General features: G+C 40.0%; 1 protein-coding gene across 1 annotated transcript; it reads right to left on the bottom strand.

Annotated features, from left to right (window-relative positions):
• Positions 1-21,536: 21,536 nt before the first annotated feature.
• LOC119144152 (gap junction beta-3 protein-like) lies at positions 21,537-22,061 on the bottom strand. The gene has a single exon (XM_037379107.1). The coding sequence runs from the start codon at positions 22,059-22,061 to the stop codon at positions 21,537-21,539; it is 525 nt and encodes a 174-aa protein (XP_037235004.1).
• Between the last annotated feature and the right edge of the window lie 252 nt (positions 22,062-22,313).

The raw sequence follows: 22,313 nt of genomic DNA on the forward strand, positions 1-22,313 counted from the left end.
CTGAAATCAAGCAATATCAGTATTCTATTTTTCAGTGATCTTTTTTAAATGATATTAACGGAGATAAATATTAATTAATGGAAGAAGCTCTATTTTTACCTAAGTTACGGTACATTCTAAGATAGCTAACTAACGTATCTAGGTGATAGTTATCCAGAATGCAATGTCTTGTTCAAATGATCTGCTGAAAGCAGACCACAACTTCTAAATTTGAGCCAAAAATACACGTTTTGAGGAAGAAACAGAAACCAAGCTGATTATTTAAAAGGTAGATGTTACATATTGGTATTTTTAACTGATCATTGTATATTTTGCCTGGAAGCAAGCCTTCCATTTTCATTATACTTTGCTGGGTTTTTTAAACAGTTTTATGCCACTGGGTAATATCTACTGATGAAATGCAGTCAGAGAGCTGTTTGTGTAATTGCACATTCAGTGAAGCAGTTAAATCCTCTCCTTCAGCACTCCCTTGCTCTCACACCCACACACTCTTATTCATATGCAGTGTCTTATCTCTTGCTGTCTGGCCTGTGAATTATGTGTCTGCTTTTACGTATTCTGCCAGTGTTTGCTTATAACTGGTTAGTCATTTTTTACCTCCTGAGATACACAGTCATCACAGTTACCAGTTGTACTTCCATGATAGAAAATGAAAAGTATGTCCCTTCACTTCAACATTTAACCCTGTTTGTGCTAAAAGAGGCTGAGGACCACTCCAGTCACAACATGTTGTTTTTTTTTTTAATTGAGATCAATCTGAAACTGAAAAATTAATGATTCCTTAGTATTTTGTTACTAAAGTTTTTAGAGTCAGCAGCAGTCTTGGCCTCTGTCCACAAAATCATGGATCATAAGAGATCACTGTCAGTTTAGTCTCCTCTTCCATGTCACAGTACATAGCAGACTGAGTGGGGGGAGATACAAATTAAAGGGAGATGCACACAAATGTGTGTGAATCGGAGAACACTGCAGGGCAGAAAATGGTTTCCTAAAAGGAGAAAGAGGCACTTAACCAGAGGGACCACATGAGTGGCAGGAATTACTTGCTCCCTAAGCTGGGAGACAGCTGAGCATCTGGCTCCAACTCTGTCATTAAGCCACCATAACCCTCCCGCCCTGCATGCAGTGCAGAATCAGATAGTGGTGGAGTGACTGTCTTCCTGCTATTGCTGCCAAAAATACTTCAAGGGCATGTGTGAATGGAGGAAAAAACCCAACAGGTTACTTTTCATACTGAATTGCTGGCGCAAAGATACATGCATTTTAATGAAAATCCTGCTCACAGAACAGAGTGTTCAAGAGATTCAAATACCTGTGGGATTTCCAATAGCATACCTTAAGGGGATTCCTCTATTTATTGTGAGTTTTATTAAGAAATTAATTGCTGACAAATTTATCACACATCATGTGCACAGATCCTCAGTCATCTTTGGCTGTGTGTTTCTTTACAGTGTTTTGCTCTTTACCATATCAGAAAAGTCTCTAGGGGTGCCAAGAATACTAATACTTATGCAAATTGGTTGGCCCCAACTGGATGTCAACAGAAAAAAGACAAGTTAACACTTTGCTAGTAAAACACCAGTATTGCTTACAAAGAAAAAACCGACTTAAATAATTATCCATTTATAAAAGGCTGAATCATGGACACAGATATGCCAGAAACCTTGCCAGGATATATTTCCCACCCCATTTGTTTGGGGTTGGTTTTTTTTTCAGTAGGTTTCAAGGGATTGATAGAAGTGAGTACTTTCTCCAAATCACAGGCTCATTGGCAGCAGTTATTAGAAAAGATTTATCACATGATAACAAACCCATCTCCACTTAGGAAATTACAGTTTGCCAGCCCTCTCCCCACAGCAAACCCCTGCCACGCTGCAGTCTGATGCAGGTGGGACTCCAGCTTCAGAAGCATGGGGCTGTCCAACCCTAACTGTGTCCAAGCCAAAATGGGAATGGTGGGTATCCGAGCGGAGACGAGGTGCTCGCTGACACCAATAGTACTGGTCATGGCTTCACCACACCACCAGTAATGCTGACACACAGCCAGACCAGACCCCAGGGGCCGCAACCCTGCCAGGAGGTAGATCTGCTGAAAAATCCCTCCTTGCCCAGCCAGGGCACCAGCAGCCTGCTGACACAGGGGAAGCTGGGCTGACCAGAGGCACAGTTAGATGGTGGAGTACCACGGTGAAGCTGCCCGCTCCACAGAGAGCTACAGGTTTTAGTAGGGCACATGCTGGAAATCCTCGCTCCTTGTTTCTAACAGGCATGCAAGGAAGAACGGCACCTGCGGCAAGGTCAGGGGAATGCCGGATAGGACAGTGCTTCTGAAATGCCTCCAGTTAAAGTTTACTTTTATGGCACAAAAGAATTCTGCAGACTTGAGCTAAAGGACAAGTCACTCTGCATTTTGTTTCCCAGGAGGGCTCTGGGAACAATCAGCATATTTGCTGCTGGGAAGTAGAAAAGGCAACCTATTTCCAGCTATGGATACAATTCCTGAAATGGCTGGGCTTCCAACTGGTCTATAACTTCTGTATATTTGGAGTTTAAAGTGCACTTTCTTTCATGAGAGGTAGAATTAGTGTGAAAATGTTAAGGCAAAGGCTGTCTAGTATGAATTAAAGCCATATGCAAACAACATCGTAGAAACAAATATGCAAAAAGTCATGTTCTTGTCTTCTTCTGCAGCGTGCAGCAGTGTAAGTGCGCATCTCTGACCTTGTAAGCCTGAAAATGTACTGGAAGCTCAGCTGAGTAAAATAATTGTTGCAGAGCATGGGACGGTATGTTGTACTGCTTCAAAATGTACTTGTGTAGCTGAATAGTGCTGCTGGTGGGAGCCTGTTTTATCGAACTAAAACAAAAGACTGGGAGCAACGTGTGGACGAGACACCCTGGGTTTTGCCTGACCTCTGCTGCCAACACTCTTCTGATCAGAGACTCGGTTTTAACTGTGTGCTAAACGAGGCGTGCTCCCGGCAAGCAGACCTACCCTAACCTAGGAATTTCAGGATTTACAAAGCAAAAGTCTGGACAAAGCTGGGAATGTGAATATGGTTTGAAAGTTTCAGAGAGGACATATATATGCTTTCTCCCCCATTTGGGACCTAAAGGCATCTCCCATAGTGACAGTAAAAGGCCTTATTTTTTCACCTTCTAGCTTTTTGGAGTACAAATAGTCCACTTTTTAAACAATTCATATTTTCATTTTGTGATGCTTTGATAAAATAAGACACTCTGTTCTGGTCATCTTTGTCGAATACTTGAGAACAGTATCCTAAAATTTGAAAAGTTGTCCTTGTATGACACATGAATTTTCTTGTGGGCTGAAAGATTTTTAGGACATGGCTTTCAAATGAGTACTCCATTGCCAATTATCATCTTCTGCCTTCTGCAATTTTGGAGGATATGATTGAGTTCAGTGCCCTTGAAGAGAAGAAAAAAAGCTGGTTTTCTCTAGCTCTGGAGACTGAAACCACTGAAAATATGTGGTTCTCTAATGCAAGAGCCAATTTCTATAATGAACATCTGGAGGGAAAAAAATGAATCTTTCATCACTTTAAATATATTCTAGAATAAACAAACCTATTTCATTTCACACTTGTTATTTTGATTTCACAAACATCATTGGTTCAAAAAGTGGAGCAGCCAGGAAAATGAAAAAAATTAGAAAGAAAAAGAAAAAAACCACAGAAAACAAAGGTGATTGAATGTTCAGTTGCACAAAAATCTGGAGAAAAGTGGAAACTCTTCTCTACTCCAAAGGACTGATTCCTGGTGCCTGGGTCTCTGTACCAATGGTGACCTTTCCAGCTTTGTAAGGGATGCTAATGCAGCGAGCTCTTGTCTTCCTCTCCACTCCACAGCAGGGGTGAGAGTCATGGCAGGGGAGATGTAACACAGCTCAGAAGGCAGCAGGGCTGACTTAGCATGGGAAAGCCCTCATCTCCTCCCCAGGGGTGCCTCTCCCAGCTGGCACCCCTCTGAAGGGTCCCACTGTGCCTCCACATCGGTTCCCACTGCTGCTGGAAGACTCTCAAATGCTTCGCTGGGGGCAGCTAGCAGGGTATCACCTCCCAGAGGTGAGCAAGGGGCAAAAGCTATTCCACGTGAATGAGGTGTAATTTAGGGTAAAGCTCTCTATGCTGCTGTGTAAACAGCCTGGCTTATGCTTTGCAATTGCTTCCTGTCTCCCTGTGTGATAAAGACTGTGACAGTCCATTGGGACAGTGACCCAAGGTCTTTTCCAATATGTGATGGGTAAGACAAACAAGAAACTGAAAGAGATTACATTTCATTTCCTAGCTGCTGCCAGAAATTGCGATGCAAGGTAAAAGACTCTGTGTGTGCATAGACACACACATACATATCCCCAAAGCTGTAGGGAGCAGGCAGTGTCTAGTGTTGCCGGTAATTGCCATTTCTGTTGCCTTTCAGGACAAAAGCACCAGAAACGGGAAGCCACTGGAGAATAGTTTTGGTCTGAAGGATGTAATTACATATGTCCATGCTTTTTTTTTTCAAGTCAGCAGCTTTCTAGCAAGTTTTAGAAGTGCTGCAAGTTATGCCAAATCAACAGCCTACAGTTGTGGACCTGCTCCTCTGAAAAGTGAAAGCCGCCCTTATTCCTGGTCTGTTTGGTGTGACTGAAATGCAAAAAGTGATCGTGCAAAAGGAATTGTGCAAACTCTGCCAAACCAGACTGTTGCTATAAAGAACATTTAAATGGTCCATTACTTTCCATTACCCAAAACTGTAAGGTTAAAATCACAGATTTAATAGGTTATTTTTCATTACATAGGCAAATCCTTTCTCAGGCAATCACAGAAGGTTTTGAAGAAATTATTGCTGCAAATGCTGTGTGTATACTATTCTGCTTTTCTATTTCAATCTTTTTAATATACAAAAAAGTACATCAGGAGTCATGAATACTCTGAAATAACATGAAACTACCTTTCATGTTTCAATTTTCATCTTTCAACTACTCTTAAAAGGTAGAAAAAGTCTCTTGTACAACATTTAATTAAAATGTGACATTAGTATTAAAAAATACAAACAGGAAAATACCCATTTGAGATTAAAATCCCATAGGGTATTATAACTTTCTCTGATTCAACAGATATAAGATACTTAAGTACAAAATCAATTTCATGCTGCCAGAGAAATCAGCATGTCATACATGTTACTACATATTCTGATAATACAGTTAAGCAAATGTTTTCTTAAAACTCAGTATATGCTACATTATATATATATTATATATATATACTTTTTTTTGAAGTATGTATAAAAGGCATGTATACACATTATGGTGGCATTAGTCATAGCTCTACAATCAGCTCTACAAAGAGCTGAATTTTGTATGAAAAGCAGGAATTCACCTAATCTTTGATAGCCCAAAAAAGTAATTTTAGCCTGCATCAGTCCCACAATTAAGAACTCACAGTAGAACTTCATATCAGAGATTCAGTTGACCTATCATTTAGCTTCAATTCATGAGAATATTTTTCTTAATTTGCATCCAAAAAAAAGAGATATATTTCTGAACTAATAGATGAAGTAACTTTATACATCTTTACCAGCTATGTCCCTTTGTTATATGCCTTGGTAAAGATGGCTTTCTAGTTTAAGATTATTTTCACTAATCATTACCAACTGTCATCCTACCTAAGATGTTATTCACTAAATATGTACTTCAGAGTTTTCCAGAGAACGTTTATTGGGAAATTTATTCAAAACTATGCTTTTTGATAACACTTATTAATATGTGCATCAATTAATTCAATACTAAAAAAAAATATTCAGCGTTAGTTTTCATTACCTTTTTAAACTTTTGCCACTTAGTCCTCTTTTATTCCCAAACATATTAAAGCAATCCGTTGAGTCGTTGTTTATATATTCCAGAACAGCTTGTATTCCCTTCTCTCCTTTTGGATAAAAGTTTGTTTTCCTTGCTGTTTTCATATTGAATGGAGATTTATTTTTAGTTTTGTTTACTGTAATTATTCATTTCAGATTTTCAAATTACTTGTATTCAGTGTTATTACCTACATTCAGTTTTCTCATGCTTTTATGTCATGCGGTCAAACCCCAATAATTCTGAAAAGTTTCTGAGTGTGTCAACGCCACTGGCAGGTGCTGAAATCCTGTTTGTTGTCAGAATGATCACTATCAGTTTGTACTATTCCTCTGAAAATTTCCAGATGGAGTCCAGATTCTTTTGTTCCTATTCACACAGAAAAGTGAGGGGGCGGGGGGGTTGTGCTGTAGATCAAGGTTAGTTTTTGAAGAGTTCACCAGTTTCAGTGTACAGACAAGATGTTCTCTTCAACTTCCTTTCAGCCTTACTTTCTGTGGTTCTGTGAGTTAGCATCTGATTTTATGTAGGTACGTATATCCATGTTCATAAATAATATATACAGGCATTTCTTGGTATTTGGTTATTACTGTCACATAAAGAAGACAGGTTATTTTACTTCAAAGCCTGAATTTCTCATATTTGACATAATGATATATCTCTGTACTGCAACACAACTGATTGTTAGTGGGTTTGTTTCCCTGGGAGGTAAACTGAGATAAATATTTTGTAATAGTTTATCCGTTTTTACCCAGTAACGATGTTTTCCCTGTCAAATAATTTAGTTGTGGTAAGCTAACCATACAGGCTCTGAACAGTCAGTTCCTAACTTCTAACTCCTAAAAGGCATTGAATTTACACCATCCCCAGGCACCACTATGAAATCTATTTGTAACAGTATAGATTTATTGTCTTTAGGAAATACAGATCTTCAGCTACCTATGCTCTTTGCAAATCCGTATTGCCACAGGATTATGTACAGAAACACATCTTATTCTAGCAATGGGATACAGTGGTGGCTATGATGTAAGCCTCCCTACAATAACACCATGAGGAGTTTGCTCAAAATTTACATTGCAGGTATGCTGTCCTTTCACTAGATGCCAATAAATTACAGCAGATATAATGGAGGTCAAACCATACTAACTCAAAACTGAAGAGAATAATATATATATATATATATATATATATATATATATATATATGCTCTTGGCCTGATCTGGATTAAAATTTCTACAGTTAACACTCCATCAGATTAGTATTAGCTGCCAGTCCTTGCCACAGTCTTAACTGAAGTCCATTATAACCAACTGTAATGTAAAGATTCTCAAAATTTAGTAAGTCTGGTTCTGTACATTCAGCAAACACCTAACCAGATGATGCTCTGGAGTTTTCTGAACCATCAACCTGCTTAGCAAGCCTGGGCACAACTGGCACAGCCAATCGTGTTTCCATTCAGCCTGAACTTTAGGTACCAAGTGATAACCGGTGAGCTGTGCAAATCATGATGAACTGTATCCATCATACAGATAGATAACCAGCAAACTGGTGTTGGCCAACACCAATTACATGCACATGAAATATATTGTGGCAGTGATTACAGTCTTTAGTTCCACAACATTTAATTGTATTGGAAACTCCTAATTTAAGTACAATTCATAACCTATCCCAAGGAGCCTACACACATGAAAGAAAGACAATACTCCTTAGCAACCTGAAGCCGCCTGTTTGTCTTCTTACAAAACCAAGGAGCTGCCCTGTTCCACAAACTGGATTTTAGTTCAGTTACATGACTGGTGATAAACAGGATAGGAACTATACTTTCATTAAGGACCAGGCTCTGAAAACTGTTATGCAGCCTTAACACTGGTTATGTCTGAAAACTTTAAAGAGCATATTGCATGGCAAAGGCGCCAAAGGATTTGCTTGCTGATTGCCATGCTTAGGGAAGTTATGTTGATGCTGTCTAACCACCAGGACATTAGCACTTCACAGCACTCTGCAATATTCAGCTGCTACACTCTCAGCCACTGACTCCTCTTTGATTTCTGCCTAATTTGTTTCCTCTGGCTGTGACACTGGCTGGTGGTGCCCAGGAGCAGCGTGGGGTCAGTAAGGAGCACCGTACGCTGCGGGGCCTGGCTTCAGAGGAAGGGACAGTGTGTCCCACCCACCCCATCCCCAACCTGACAGCAACGGAGATGTTGCACACCATGGGAACTTGAGTGAGCTCCCAGTTACTGGATGTATGACACATCGGATGCTCTACAGACATCAGAATAACCTGTATCAAAATGCTTTTAACTTAAATTGCTTAAATGAAGATATTTTTAACTCTACACTTCAGTTTCACAGAAGAATCCACTGTTTAGTTACATTTCAAAGTTGGCATGGGAGAGCTAAGGCTACCTTACCTCTTTGTATTCTGTTCACTACCCACCATGCTGGGTATTTAAGCATTGTAATTTCATTTTTATACTGATTCCCAGCTGTTTTACTGGGAGTTTGCATCTTCTTATGTAGCAACATTCTTCTTCCCCATTTCAAATTGAGTTTCATTTGAACTCCTTTGAATGACAGCACTGCATAACATAAAGGAAGCCACAGTCTCATGAATACTTTTTTTAAATAATAACTTTTTGCAACTATGGTGTTTTGGTTGGCTTTATAAGAGAAGTTTTAACAAACAAAAGAGAAAATCTGTAATCATGCAATCTATTGTAATGAAAAACAAGGAAGAGAGACAAGCTGCTAACTACTACCTACTACTCCGGAAGTTTTCTCTCTCATCCTATAAAGTCAGGATGCCTTTTTTTATATGATACATAATTTTCTTTTTCTTTACATAAATAGGTACCACGCTGAGTTTGGGCTTCCTGAATTTCATAGGTTAATCACCTATCATAAAATACATAGTGAATTGCTGTAGTACTATTGTCTGTACTGTGATTACACCTATATCCATCAGATTTTCTTAATTTTCACTCTTTGGTTTAGCAAATATTGATTATCTATATCCATTTTTGGTATCCAGATATATGTTGGGAGCCAGAAAACCTTTTTGCATAAGCAGACAAAAAGCTTACTTTAGATTTTTGAAATGTAATACAATGATTAAGAAAACCTTGCAATATAAAGCAGACATGGAGATTTATGTAGTGTAATAATGAGACTATAAAATTGGGGATTATATGCACAGTGAAAAAAATAAATATTGAAAGGATAACAATAAATATTTAAAACTAAAAGATTACTTTGAAACACTAACAGATAGCTAAATTATTGGATTAAACTAATTGCAGTAAAGTATTTTATAGTTTCTGTAGATGAGATGTTCTGTGTAACTACACCTTTAGCTTTAGACAAACAACAGCCCTCAGGCTGCATTTCACTCACTGGGATAACCGAGTAGGATAGCTTCCTGTCTGGCATACAAAAATCTTTCCCCATGGATCTGTTCTTTCAGAAAGGTCAGTACAGCCTTTGCTTTGCCTTTGTCACTTAAAACAAAAAGATGTCAGTAAGTATACCAGCATATTCTCTAACCCTTGAGTTCCTACGGGACTTTTTGCCCTTCTTTTTTAAAGACATATGCTGAATATATTGCCCTTTTTCTTTTTTTTTTTTTTTAAGAAAAAAATGAGAGAAAAATACTTCTCATTGAAAATGTTTGCTTTATGATTTTGTAATGTGTATATAAAAGCAATCTTCAAAGAAGCCCCATATTGGTATTTTGTGAGTATTTCTTCCTTTGTCAGACAGAAAGTTATTTTTACTTAACAATTAAGACACTTGCCGAGATGCTTCCTAAAAGATATTTTTTCTCACACAATTATTTTTTTATATGACTGCTAACATCAAAAAGAAGATAATTGTACTGCACTGACTCTTAAGGGATGTCTTCAATAAAACAAGCTGGCTAGAAGAAAAATCTGAGAGCAGTTTTAATTGTTGGACACTAGATATTTTAAATGCATTTTGGTGCTATGCAATGTTGCAGTTGTTTGCATTATCTGCTAATATTAGCCTTGATTATAAGTTTTAAGACCCACATTACTTTGTATTTGAGCTTGCTAGTGATGCACTGTGTATGTTTAAGAAACATCATAATTTTTACAGTGTGCAAAGCTAACAAAGTTGCCTGAATTATAACCTTGCTCAGTGTAATTTGAAGGGACACTGTGAGCCACATTGAAATATCAGTATTATTCCCTGTACACAAATATAAACAAACATTTTGTTTGCATAATCCTCCAGAATCGTTTCAGTGTTTGGCTGCTTCTAGCAGACCAAAGGGCAAACTGGCAGACAGATCATCAGTAATGTATACTATGAGAAGCCTTTGAACAAAAAAAAAAGCTTTTTGGCCTTGACAAAACCAAAGTTAGTCTCTCGTCATGAGTAGGTCTGTTTAACATATGTCAAGAGAAGTTGTCAGGAGTCAAACAAATGAGATGTTGCCTAGTGTTTCATCCTCTTCCCACAGCCCCCATTACTCTTGGTACAAGTAAGAGGAAGACACACTAACAATTCCACCCTAGGGTGTGACACACCAAGTCTCTGTACACCCACACATATATACCTCTTTGCCCGCACGCCCCCCCCCCCCCCCCCCAATAAACAGAAATAATACTTTACAATCCAGAACATATTCCCTACCTTAAATCACTTTTTTTCATTCATTTTTTTAACCAGCCTTTACCGCCCCTCAGTGCTGACCATCAGGCCCATCAGACATGAGGCTCAGGCCAGCCAGACTGACTGCACACACAGGCAGATCCATCACGGATCCTAGTGGCGAAGCTGCTTTCCTTGCACACTAGTTTAAGTAGCCACTGACCAGCTCTTGTGCACAGTAATCGAGGCATTTTGCCTCTTGAGTGAACTATAAGTGTTGTGCTTTCTCTCTCTTTCACACATGCACACATGCCACATCCTGAAATCCTTCCACTTCTTGCTTGAAGAAGAGTGGGTTTTGGCCTGTAACATCCAATGATACAATAAACAATAGCTTTCACTGCAAAAAAAAAGGTTGTAGTTGCTTAATATTGTTGACTTGAAAACAAAAGTATTTCTATACCTTCCCATTTAGAACTTTTCTATAATTTCTCATTTTCTTTATGTACCTACAGGTTTTCAGACTCACAGACCTCTCTGCCTTGGATGCTGGACACTTCTCTGCCCCAGGAATCTTCCTGGAAAAGTTTTTTCACAGGCCTCCCTCAGCATATGCCCTTGCTCATTTAGCTCCATGTTTCCATGTGTTCAACCAGCAGTTCCAGCTGACCTTCATAAAGGATGCTTACTTGCCAGAAGAGGGTTTTTTTAGTGGTAGTATTTTTTAGTATCTCTGACTCTTCCTTCAGACCAGGTTTTTCTTTATTGCAGTTGATTTCAAAACTCCAAGTCATTCTGAAATCCATTATTATCCACTAACTGATTTTATGAGTAAGTCTGGGGTTTTTCCATGTAGCACACATATTCCTAGAGGAAGGTTCCAATTTGTGGCTTTGTTGTTTTTCTGGGGTTTAAGGCAGTAGGAAATACAGCTTTACACATCCAGCTCGATGATCCAAAAACTGTTCTTACTTTTTATTGCACAGTGAGGCACCACAGATTTTATTTCCAGTTTCACACACACACACACACACACACACCCCAGTTTGCCTCCGCATTTGTTGCCTCAGAGCCACAGCACAGTAAAGTACACTGGCAGGTGAGGGGCTGCATTTTTTGATAATTATCCAAACAGGGCTAACAGCAGCAAGACACTTGTGTCTTCGCACTGCCACAGCAGACTTTCTTTGTGCCACTAACAATTCCTTGGCAGAGTGCACATCAGGTATACAGCAAATGAAAGAAGGCGGCAGTGGCGCTGGCAGTTTGAGGGGCCAGGGCATCCCCCTCGCTGTCGCGGTACCCAGCCCGGGGGCGCCCCAGGGTGGGACGCGCGGGGGGCCGAGCCCGTGCCGGAGCAGCTGGCGGCGGTGTGCCGGGTGCGCTGAGGCACTGGCTGCGGCAGGAGGTCACCAAGCGCTGCGGGTCGAGCTGAGGCTGGGCGGTTCCGCAGGACGAATTGCGAACATTTTAGAGACAGTTCTAGCCCCCTCTCGTGGAGGATTAGCCGCAAGCACCGTTTTCCCTTTGAAGAGGGCATCCCGGTCACACATACGTTGCCGGTCCTAAAGTTGATAGTAAGATAAACTCTTTTATGAAACAGATTAAAGAAACTCACACTCTAAAGTCTAAAACACAGTTCCTTTGTCTGCACTACCCTCCTACACTAAATCATCCCCTTCATCAGCGCAGTACCCCATTTCTTCATCGGACTTCAGCGAAGATCACAAGGCTCCTGGCTCTTCGGCATCTCCCTGCGCTGACCGTGTGACACCCACCTTGCCGGCCAGCCCCTAGCTCCTGCCTGCACTGTAATCTTGAGGATGGAAGATGCTCTTTTCACCAGAGCTCTGCCTCTGCACTCAGCATCACACAAATGATGACTGCCTCTAGGATAAGCTGAACCAGCTGGGCTCTTTTTGAAGACAATATTTATACTTTGTTCTCGTGGTTGCTTTCTGAGCTGTTTCGGGTTTTTTTTAGACTTCTCTTCCATACCAGTGACAATAAGAAGTAACACTGCAATCTGGTAAGAGAATAGCTGATGCCACACATAGAAGTAATAGCCGTTTCGCTGTTCTTCCTTCATATTTCCATCCAGCTCTCAATGGATGCATAAAATAAGATGACATCATCTCACTAAGTGCTCATGTTTATTTGATGGTCCTTCATGATCTGAAGTCCTTTCTTTCCTTCATTAAACAGAAGAAAAAGCAAAGTGAAACAAGAACCGGGGGAAAAAAGCATCACCTGGATTTAAATCCTTACAAGATGTTCTCACATTGTGTCTGACTGGTGAGAAAGTACCTTGCTGTTTCATGTTTACATGACGCTTTCTATGTGCTATTTATATGAGGTATTATTTGATATGGCATATCAAAATAAGCAGTATAATTCCACCACACATCATGTTCATCACTGCACTTAAAAGTACAGACCACATGCAAGAAGTCAATTCTTTGTATGAAAACTATTTTTTAAAAAGGAAGTTGTACAGCCTTATAGATACAAAAAAGTGATTGTGTAACAGTAGTGTTCTGTAGTACTTAAAATGACATTCACTATTTCTGCTGTTCATTAATAAACTAAAACAAATAATATTTATATGATGTGCTTAATTTTTGCCTATATAGTTTATAGATATTGCAATTGATTAAAAAAAAAAACCACATCAATCACACAAGAAAAAAAACCCCAACACCCAAAACCTCTCATAAGAGAGGTGGATGATCTTACAGAAAAGTATCCTTTATCAAAGGGATACCTGCATTTTTTCCAGCCTCCACTGGCCTCCACTGAAGTATAGAAATGGTTCCAGCACAGCAAAATGTTGAATTTCACCTCCATGGCTGCAAAGAGAACAAATACAACAGCTGCTTCCTAGGAGTGTGCAGCCAAAATAAGCAATATGGTGGCTCCTGGAGAAACAGTGGACACCTTCTATGCTCCCACATGTACTCCAGAAATGTCCAAAATGTCCAGAAATGTCCAAAAATTGAAAATGTCTATGTAGTCCAAATCCAATCCACAGCAGGCTAGTTGATTATCACAGGTACAGCTGTTTGGACAGCCTAATCTTTGTTACTGTGTGAACACTCATGACAGCAATAAAGTAAATAATAATAATAATAATGTTGAGTAAATCTCCCTTGAAAGAATTTAATAATCTTGTTTTAAAACTTCCGTACTAGTGAAATCTGTCAGAAACAATAAACATCTTTTGAATATCCTCATAAATTGAGGATGATATGGTGGTAATATGTTTTCTCTCACATTTGTTTTGTCTTGTTTTCACTTTAATTTTCATAAAAACAATCACCCCTTGTAAAAGAATCTAATTTGCAGTAACATGAATTTGTGGAAGCACAAATAAAGCTTAGTAAATAACAACATACTTTCATTACAGTTCTTGTAACTGGTCTTTGCAATGTCTTATTTCAGTATTTTGAGGCAACTCACAATCAGTTAATTCACATCCACCAGGAATTTACCCTCCTACTCAGATGAACTGGAAGAAATTAGTGGCAAACACTAGTCCTGCCAGTGCTGGTGGTGCTCAGCCAGCCAGAACTCCCAGCAAAGAAGACTTATGCAGAATATTTTTTTTCTGGCAAAAGTATTTTTTAAAATATGATATTACAGGACCAAAAAGGACCCCAAAACCAAAACAAAGCGAAAACTCAAATGTGCCTCCTTATTCTACCTTTGAACATAAACACAAAGTTCATCATGCAGACTGTTCTATACATCAACTGAAATTTGCAAGAGGCTTACAGGAATGCCAAAAACAATGTACATGTCTTGTTTAAGCCTCCAAAACTCTGATAAAAACATAACTTTAGGTTTGTTACCATCATTACAGGCCAAGACAAGATTTTATTTGCACACAAGTAATCAAAGTATATTTTAATTGCTTGTCACCAGGCAACCATTGATTTTAAGATGAGTGATCAATTCTTGGGGACAAAGAATAAGCTAAACATAACTAGTTAGCCCTTTAAATTATCATTAAAACCAAAGAACCATTCTTTTCTCTCCCCAGAAAACGACTCTATAACTCACAACTTCAAAGAATCACAGCAGATACATGTGTGCTGTTTTGCTAAATAAATCCCTTATGTAGGGGGTATAGAAATGTTTGTAGCAAAGAAAAGTAAATGAAAGTGAGTATGAGGCACAGACTTTGGTGTATTGTAAATCCTTTCTAAAGCTCAAGACTGAAAGGTATTATTGGACCATTTTACTGTGTCTCCTACAGCCTGCTAGCAAGAGTATTATCATATTGTTATTGCACATATTTATTATTTTTTAATCTGTTTTTATCTCTGCCACGACATAGCTTAAATGCTGCTTCCAGTGGAAACTGCTCCAGAAATGTGTTTTCTCCCATGGTTATCTTCCAGCCATCTTCCAGTGCCTAGCCTGAAGTTATTTGTAACCTGTTTACATGCATTTTCTCTGGTATCAATCACCCATTCCTTTATCTAGCTCTTTCCCATTTGTGCTCAGTCTCTAGATTTACCTATGAGTCATGATCCCTTTCTCTGTCTTTGGCGGGTAAAAGAGATCAGCCTGTTAGCTCCCTTTTGCATTAGAGGATCTCTGCTTCCTTGATATCAAGTGTCTTTATCAGTTCTTGTCAACTTTTATTTTTCTTTAATAAACTCCTGTCCCCTCCAGATCTGTATTTCAACAGTGCCTTGCCACTAATATTTCCTCTCTTCACAGAAAATGCCTTTCCTGATAACCTGTCAATTATATTTGCCTAGAAGTGAGAAAGAGATCTGGCATGATTATTCCTTAAAATAAATCATAAAAGGTGGCAAGGAAACAAAATCAAACAGTCCTTCTACAGAACACTTCAGATATCTGTACCAGTGAAAGACATGTAGGACACTGAATAGACGACCTGAACATGTTAAATATTAAGAGTGATTATGTATGCCAATTAGCATGACTGAGAACGGATGGGGTGATTTGTGCAGGCTGGGTGTGCAGCAGAGCAAGGCTGTTCAGGAAGGTGGGGGAACAGACAGTGTCACCTTGTGCCAGGGCAGCACCCCCTTGGCACAGGGGCAGTGGAAGACGTTGTGCTGGAAGTGACAAGGTAAAGGTGAGGAGCCCCAGCACCCTGCCAGGAAAGCAACAGATAAGAGTTTCTATTAATGTCTTGGCAGGGAGTGGGGGGAGATGCCTAAAATGTTTACTGATGCAACATCCTGCCTCTTCATTGCTGCTGTGAATTTTATTAGTGGAGAAGGAAAACAGCTCTTAATAGTATAAATAGCAGATTATTACCAAATAGCTGAGAATCAGAGGCCAAAACCCCACCCCCCTGTTAAAATTAAGACTGTTGGTATAAAGTCTAGAAGTTTGCACTTCACATACAGTAAAAAGTTCACAGGAATATTTTAAAATAATCAGTAAAAATTCTGTTTATCTTTTATGTAAGGGTGTATCAGCTACCCTAGTTTAAAAAAATGGACACTGGGAAGAGACATTGAAAAAGATTAATATATTACAATATTATGTTTACTCTAATGAAGGTCATAGGAAAAGGCACGGATACTATATAATTTATTTCATGGCATATTTTTGTTTTCTCTCCTCATTTCTGAATGAAAGTACTTGAATAGGCAGATACTTCTCACCACTACATTCGCAAAAGTAGACCATGGAGTAGCCTGAGAAAGGACAGTCTTGGCTGAAATCAAAGCCAAGAAAGAAGTCATATCTCATAACAGTCATCTAGCCTTTGACATGTAAAATATTCTTTCTTCATGTCTGCTGATTCATTTCTTGACAGTCTCTTCCATGGAAGTCTTAGCTACTCAGTGTCACACCCTTCACTTGTATGTCTTCAGAACAAGAACATAATTTTTACCCAGAGATGACTTGTCTTCTTCCTCCCGGTAATTCATACTGAGAGATGCTGACCTTGTGGTACAGCCAAGATTGAAAGAATCTGCTTTTGGTTTTTGCTTAATAAGCTAAAATCTATAAACAACTTTGCTACATGAGGTTGCACTGAAGTACTGAAATCCATCTTTGTTTATGCTTCTTTCTTCTCAATGCAATTCTCTAATTTTTAATCCTTTATTTAACGGAAGCTTGTCAGAGAAATCCTTTCCTGTTTGAGAAGAACTTGGAGCATTAGAGCTCAGGGTCAGAAGAGTAAAGACCCACCCTGCCCCAGTCCAAGCATCCCTACCCGGAACCCGGTTTTGCAAAGCTGGTGCAATACACAGAACTAGAACAGGGTGACGATACTTCTAGTTGCTTCTAACAGCAGTGTCTGACCTCCTCTCAGCAGAAAGTCCCCTGGAGTAATTTTGCTGTTCTTCCTTCTCCCTTCTTTCTCCAGGGATGGGTTCAGAAATACAGGGCTAGCCTGTAAAAAAACCAAAAGCTAGAAACTCTGGGTTTATATTGTCACTGTTTTCAAGCCTGAAAAGTTGTTGAAAAACCCTGCTTCCTTCAGACATGCCTATACCCAAAATGATGACAACAGAGGCAAAGACTCCGCACATTAGAGTTTTACTCATATAACATAATCCTCACTAATTAGGCTGGGGAAAAAAATCTATTCAAAATATATCTCATGTATTAGACCCCCATGATGCCATGCCATACTTCTCAAGAAGATGAAGCCTAACAAATAAAAAAAAATATTCTGAGAGTAGAGTGCAAGTCATGTAAAATTAATGGTTTTTCCAAGTTTGTTTAGTTGGTTTTTTTATTGAGAAGGAAGCCTTGGGTGGCTGTAAATTTATTGTAACATTACCCTTATTTAGTAGTCGAATGCAAGTACTCAAGTGCTTTTATCATTGGGCTTTGTCTCAACAGATATACAGAACTCACTACTGTCCTCTACAGTCACACAAAGATCCATATCTACCCTGCAGAACCACATGAGATACCATCCTGTAAGCATTTAGTGTCTGGAGTAGTGCCTGCTCAGCATGATCAGCCAGATGTCTTACGGCCACCAACAAGTGTTCTGCAGACCAGCGATTCCCAAACCCTTCAATGAGCAAATATTTAGAGCATCCATGTCTGCAAAAATGTTTTCTTACTACATTTTTCAAACCCACAGAATAACCTTCAGAGAGACACAAAGGCAGCAAAAGGGCTCCAGAAAAGACCATTACAACAGCAGGGCTCTTCTTGAGTTCTGCAAAACTCATATATGCATGCTCATACAAATTCATACATGCTTATAAATGGAATCCATCATAATTTGTCAGGGCAACACAAGCCTGGGGGCAAAACCATGAGTACATTATAATGTCACTCACTTTTGACCTTTCCTGATTAGAAAAGGGCAAACAACTGGTTCTACTCCATTAGGAAAAAACATCATGAAGAATCACACAGCTCTGTTAGCACAATTCAGACATACCCCTAAGCCCTGCTCCTGCACAGAGTAGTGGCAGTACAGTGCCACATACAGAAAAAACCATCCGCAGATGCACAGGGACTAAACCACGCTTGGTTTTCTCTAGTTTTGCCTAGCAGGTTGGCTTCATGCTACAAGTTTTCATAATTCTCTCTCTCATGTTGTTTAGCTGATGCACAACAGAGTGCAAGTGTATATTAAAGACACTCCTTCAGTCAAGGCATTGGGTTTCTTCCACCGAGCTGTCAGTTTTCACAGGACTTGGAGGAACTGCATACCTTCGTGACTGCCGACTTGCTGCTCACATCAACCAATGAAGCCAGCATTTTGGGATAGGAAGGTACAAATCCAATGGGAGCACTACTGAAAAGGTAGCATGAGGCGAAGAAGAGGAGGCTGCAGTAATGATGTAGTAGGTAGGGAAGGACTCCTTGCACAATGTGTTTGCTTACCAGCCAAGTACTAACTGGCTCTAAATAAGCTCTCTTTAGTAATGTACTGACAATAATCAAACATTGCCAAAATTGGTGTAAGTTCATTATAGTTAGAAGGTTTGGAAATCTTGGATCTAACAATCTTATTTATTCTATTGAGCCTTTGAATTTTTTTTTTCCTGACCACAAGAACTAATATCTCATTTATTTTTGGCAGAGCAAAGGGTTGATAATGGGGGTTGTCTGATTCTTATATAAACCTCATACTAAAAAGGAAGAAGCTCTAAGGGAAAAAGTAAATATCAAAGATGTTTTACAGTCTGAGACTACACACAAAATATTACTAGTACTTTGACAGTTTTGGTTGCATATTGGTAATTGATTTAAAAGCAACTGTAGAATAAATTAAAAATACATTACATATATAAAATCTGTAACAGGATTCTATAAAATAAAAAAGTAAAACCTGTGCTTTTTAAAAGACGCTGAAGGACACCTTTATGATATTCAGACAGTGGGTATTGTTTATGGTCTAACTGAAAGAAGCTTACCAGATCTATGTCCAACAATTATTGCATTATAGCATGACCCAGTGCTACAAGGAAGTCAATTATTTAATAAAAGTTTGAATCACTGAAGTTTGTAAAAGAAGATGTTAAATCCTTCACTGTCAGCACTTCAAACCCTTATATATCAAACATTTTTTAAAAAATAATAAATCATTAGGCCACCACTTCTCAGAGTAGTAGCCTGTATAAATTCATAGAACAGAACTTTAAGTTGTTAGGAAGAGAACAGGTTCTCCAGAAACTGACCCACTTCTGCATCGATTATTTTGTTTTATTTTTCTAATTGCATTCTTTCTATGCAGAATCCAGATCCAGAAGGATACACTTGTAAAATATGGCACATTAGGAAAATCTGGTGTATTTGGAAGGAATTAATAGAAGTTAAACTATTATAAAAAGTTGTCTGATCCATTTATGAAGCACATACAGTTTCAGATAGCTACATACAACAGGAGGTCATGGTGTATCATTTCAAATAAACCAGCAACTATAGAAATACTTACTAAAACTTCTAGAAGTGCACAACATATCTGACCTGATTAAACTGGCATCCATTAAGGATATGGCCTAAGCCATGGTGGGTTGACCTTGGCTGGGGACCAGGTGCCTACCAAGCCTCTCTGTCACTCCCCTCCTCAGCAGAACCAGGGTGGGGCGGTGGGCTGCGGGGAAAATAGGATGGAAAAAACTTGTGGGTCAAGAAAAAGGCAGTTTAACAAAGCAGTGGAAAAGATCACATGTGTGGAAGCAGGAAGCAAAGGAAAACAAAAGATGTTATTCTCTACTTCTCATGAGCAGGCGATATTCAGCCACTTCCAGGGAAGAATAGCAGTTGCTCTGGAAGACAAATGTTGTAAATAACAAATGCCCCTCCTTCCTCCTACTTTCTCTTAGCTTTTATATTTGAGCAGACACCATACGGTATGGAATATCCTGTTTGGATGTCAGTTTGGGTCAGCTGTCCCGCCCAAGACCTTGCTCACCCCCAGCCTACTGGTGAGGGGTGGGGAAGGTCGGAGGGACAGACTTGATGCTATGTGAGTGCTGCTCAGCAGTAGCTAAAAGAAACACTGGTGTGTTATCATCACCTTCCTAGCTACCAACACAAAGCACAGCACTGTGAGGGCTGCTGTGGGGTTCAGCCAGACCCAATACACAGATGAACTACAGAGAAAGTTTCATACCAACTGCAGTGTACAAATTTGTTGTGTAAAACTGTCCCGATTTTGGCTGGGATAATTTTCTTCTTAGTGGCTGGTGCAGTACTGTGGTTTGGATTTGGTGTGAGAGCAATGTTGATAACACACAGATGGGTTTGGCTGTTGCTGGATGATGTTTATACTCAGTCAAGGACTTTTCACTTTCTGCCAGTGAGAGGGCTGGAGGGGCACGGGACACTGGGAGGGGACACAGCCAGGACAGGTGACCCGAACTGGCCAAAGGGATATCCCATACCATGGGACATCATGCTGAGTATATAAACTGGGGCAAGGAGAAGGAGGGGGATATTCAGCATTATGGCTTTTTTCTTCCCGAGATGGAGCCTGGCTTCCCTGGGGATGGCTGAGCACCTGCCTGCCCACGGGAAGTGGTGAATGAATTCCTTGCTTTGCTTTGCTTGCATGCGCGGCTTTTGCTTTACCTGTTAAACTGTCTTTACCTCAATCCCCAAGTTTTCTCACTTTTACTCTTCTCATTGTCTCCCCATCCCACTGTGTGGGCAGTGAGTGAGCGGCTGCCTGGGGCTTGGCTGCCGGCCAGGGTTAAACCTCAACAAAAATGTCAGCCACTTAAATTTCCAAATTGGTGAGACTACAGCTCCTGTTATCAAAGCGCATTATTTGATGTAAAACCCCAAACAGGTTTTGTAGCTAACAAAAAGGTAAACATGTCTATGCAGACTTTAACTTTGCAACCTAGGTAGACTGCAAGTTTCAGCTGGTGTTTGTTGGCCAAAATCTGTCACACTAAACAAGCATTGCATAACACTTCTCTCTCAACCTCTGATCTGGGCTCCACTCACCTAAATTAGGAGACAGAAGATAAGATCTCAGAGCGACTGTCAGGCATCTGTGACTTTGGAAATGAGACTGAAGTATATTCTCTTTTTTGCAAGTTGCTGAATTTAGGCAACTTCGTTGAAGACCTACGCAGAACTCTCAAGTGTGATTTCAGGTAAGACCAAAACTGCATTCATCTCTACCATAGAAAGGGGATAGCCAAAAGAAAAAAGCATATTTGTTGAATAAATCTTTTTTTATTCTGAACTCAAACACTTTTTATTCTACAAAAGCATCTGAAATGACATGGCATCTTGCGATGTACAATTATTCACTTTGATTAAAAATAATATCAGGTTCTTTATGACTATCAGTATTGCTCAACAGCTAAGTGGCAGAGTTCAGAAGTTTTTGGCTTACTGATCTGTTTGACTCGAAGCTCCACCAGAGATAATATATGCATATCATAAATAATTCTTCTGTTTTCTAACAGATTTTCATATCCCACAATTATCTTCTACTTTGTGAAACTGTAGAACTTTACTTCTACCTAATGGGTCGTTTTCTTCAGGGCAAGAGGCAAATGACCTATTAGATTAAAAAAAATTATATCTGCATGCTTCTTTTTCCATGTCAAAGGAATGATCAGGAGAACATTTAGCAGCAGTAGTTCAGAGTGTAAAGGCTGTTGAAAGGCTGTTTTGACAGCAAGTCAAAGCTGTCCCATATCTTGTGGAGGAGACAGAGGAACAGGATCTCTATGATAAGCTTGAAGAAGGGGCTGAGCAGGTAGGTCCACCACAGCCCACCATGCTTCTTGCCCGTGTTGCTGTAGAGCCTGGGGCAATACTCCCCATTCTTCTCCCGGTTCTTCTTCTCCCGGTCCTCCCGGTAGGCCACGTGCATGATGACTAAGAGGGAAGGGCAAGTGACAAAGATGAGCTGCAGGGCCCAGAGTCGGATGTGGGAGATGGGGAAAAATTGGTTGTAGCAGACATTGGTGCAGCCTGGCTGCCATGTGTTGCAGTCAAAGTCCTCCTGCTCATCTCCCCCCATGCGCTCAGCTGCCACCACATAGACCAGCACATGGAAGACGAAGACCACAGAGAGCCAGATACGGCCAAAGGCTGTGGAGTATTTGTTGACCCCGCTGAGCAGAGCCTGCAGCGTTTTCCAGTCCATGGTAGCTGGTGGAGACCAGAGTCACCCAACCTGGAGAAAGAGCAGCAGAAGCCATGGGTGAAGAGCAGTGGGAGATGGCCATGGGGCAGCTCATCTCTTGCTGCACTTAATCTCATTGACCTCCTGGACTGTCTCCCCAGCCATGTGCCACTTATTTGGGATGGAGGGACCATCTCACTTGCAGACAGTAAAGCCCATCCTCACACTCTCCTGTTGACAGAGGTGACTCAACCTCTCTGCACTTCCTTCTGG

The sequence above is a fragment of the Falco rusticolus genome, chromosome 3 (genome assembly GCF_015220075.1).
Source record: "Falco rusticolus isolate bFalRus1 chromosome 3, bFalRus1.pri, whole genome shotgun sequence".
NCBI lineage: Eukaryota > Metazoa > Chordata > Aves > Falconiformes > Falconidae > Falco > Falco rusticolus.

What these genes read in the sequence shown, in the direction of transcription:
- LOC119144152 (XM_037379107.1), bottom strand. Translation starts at nt 22,061, where the DNA reads ATGGACTGGAAAACGCTGCAGGCTCTGCTCAGCGGGGTCAACAAATAC.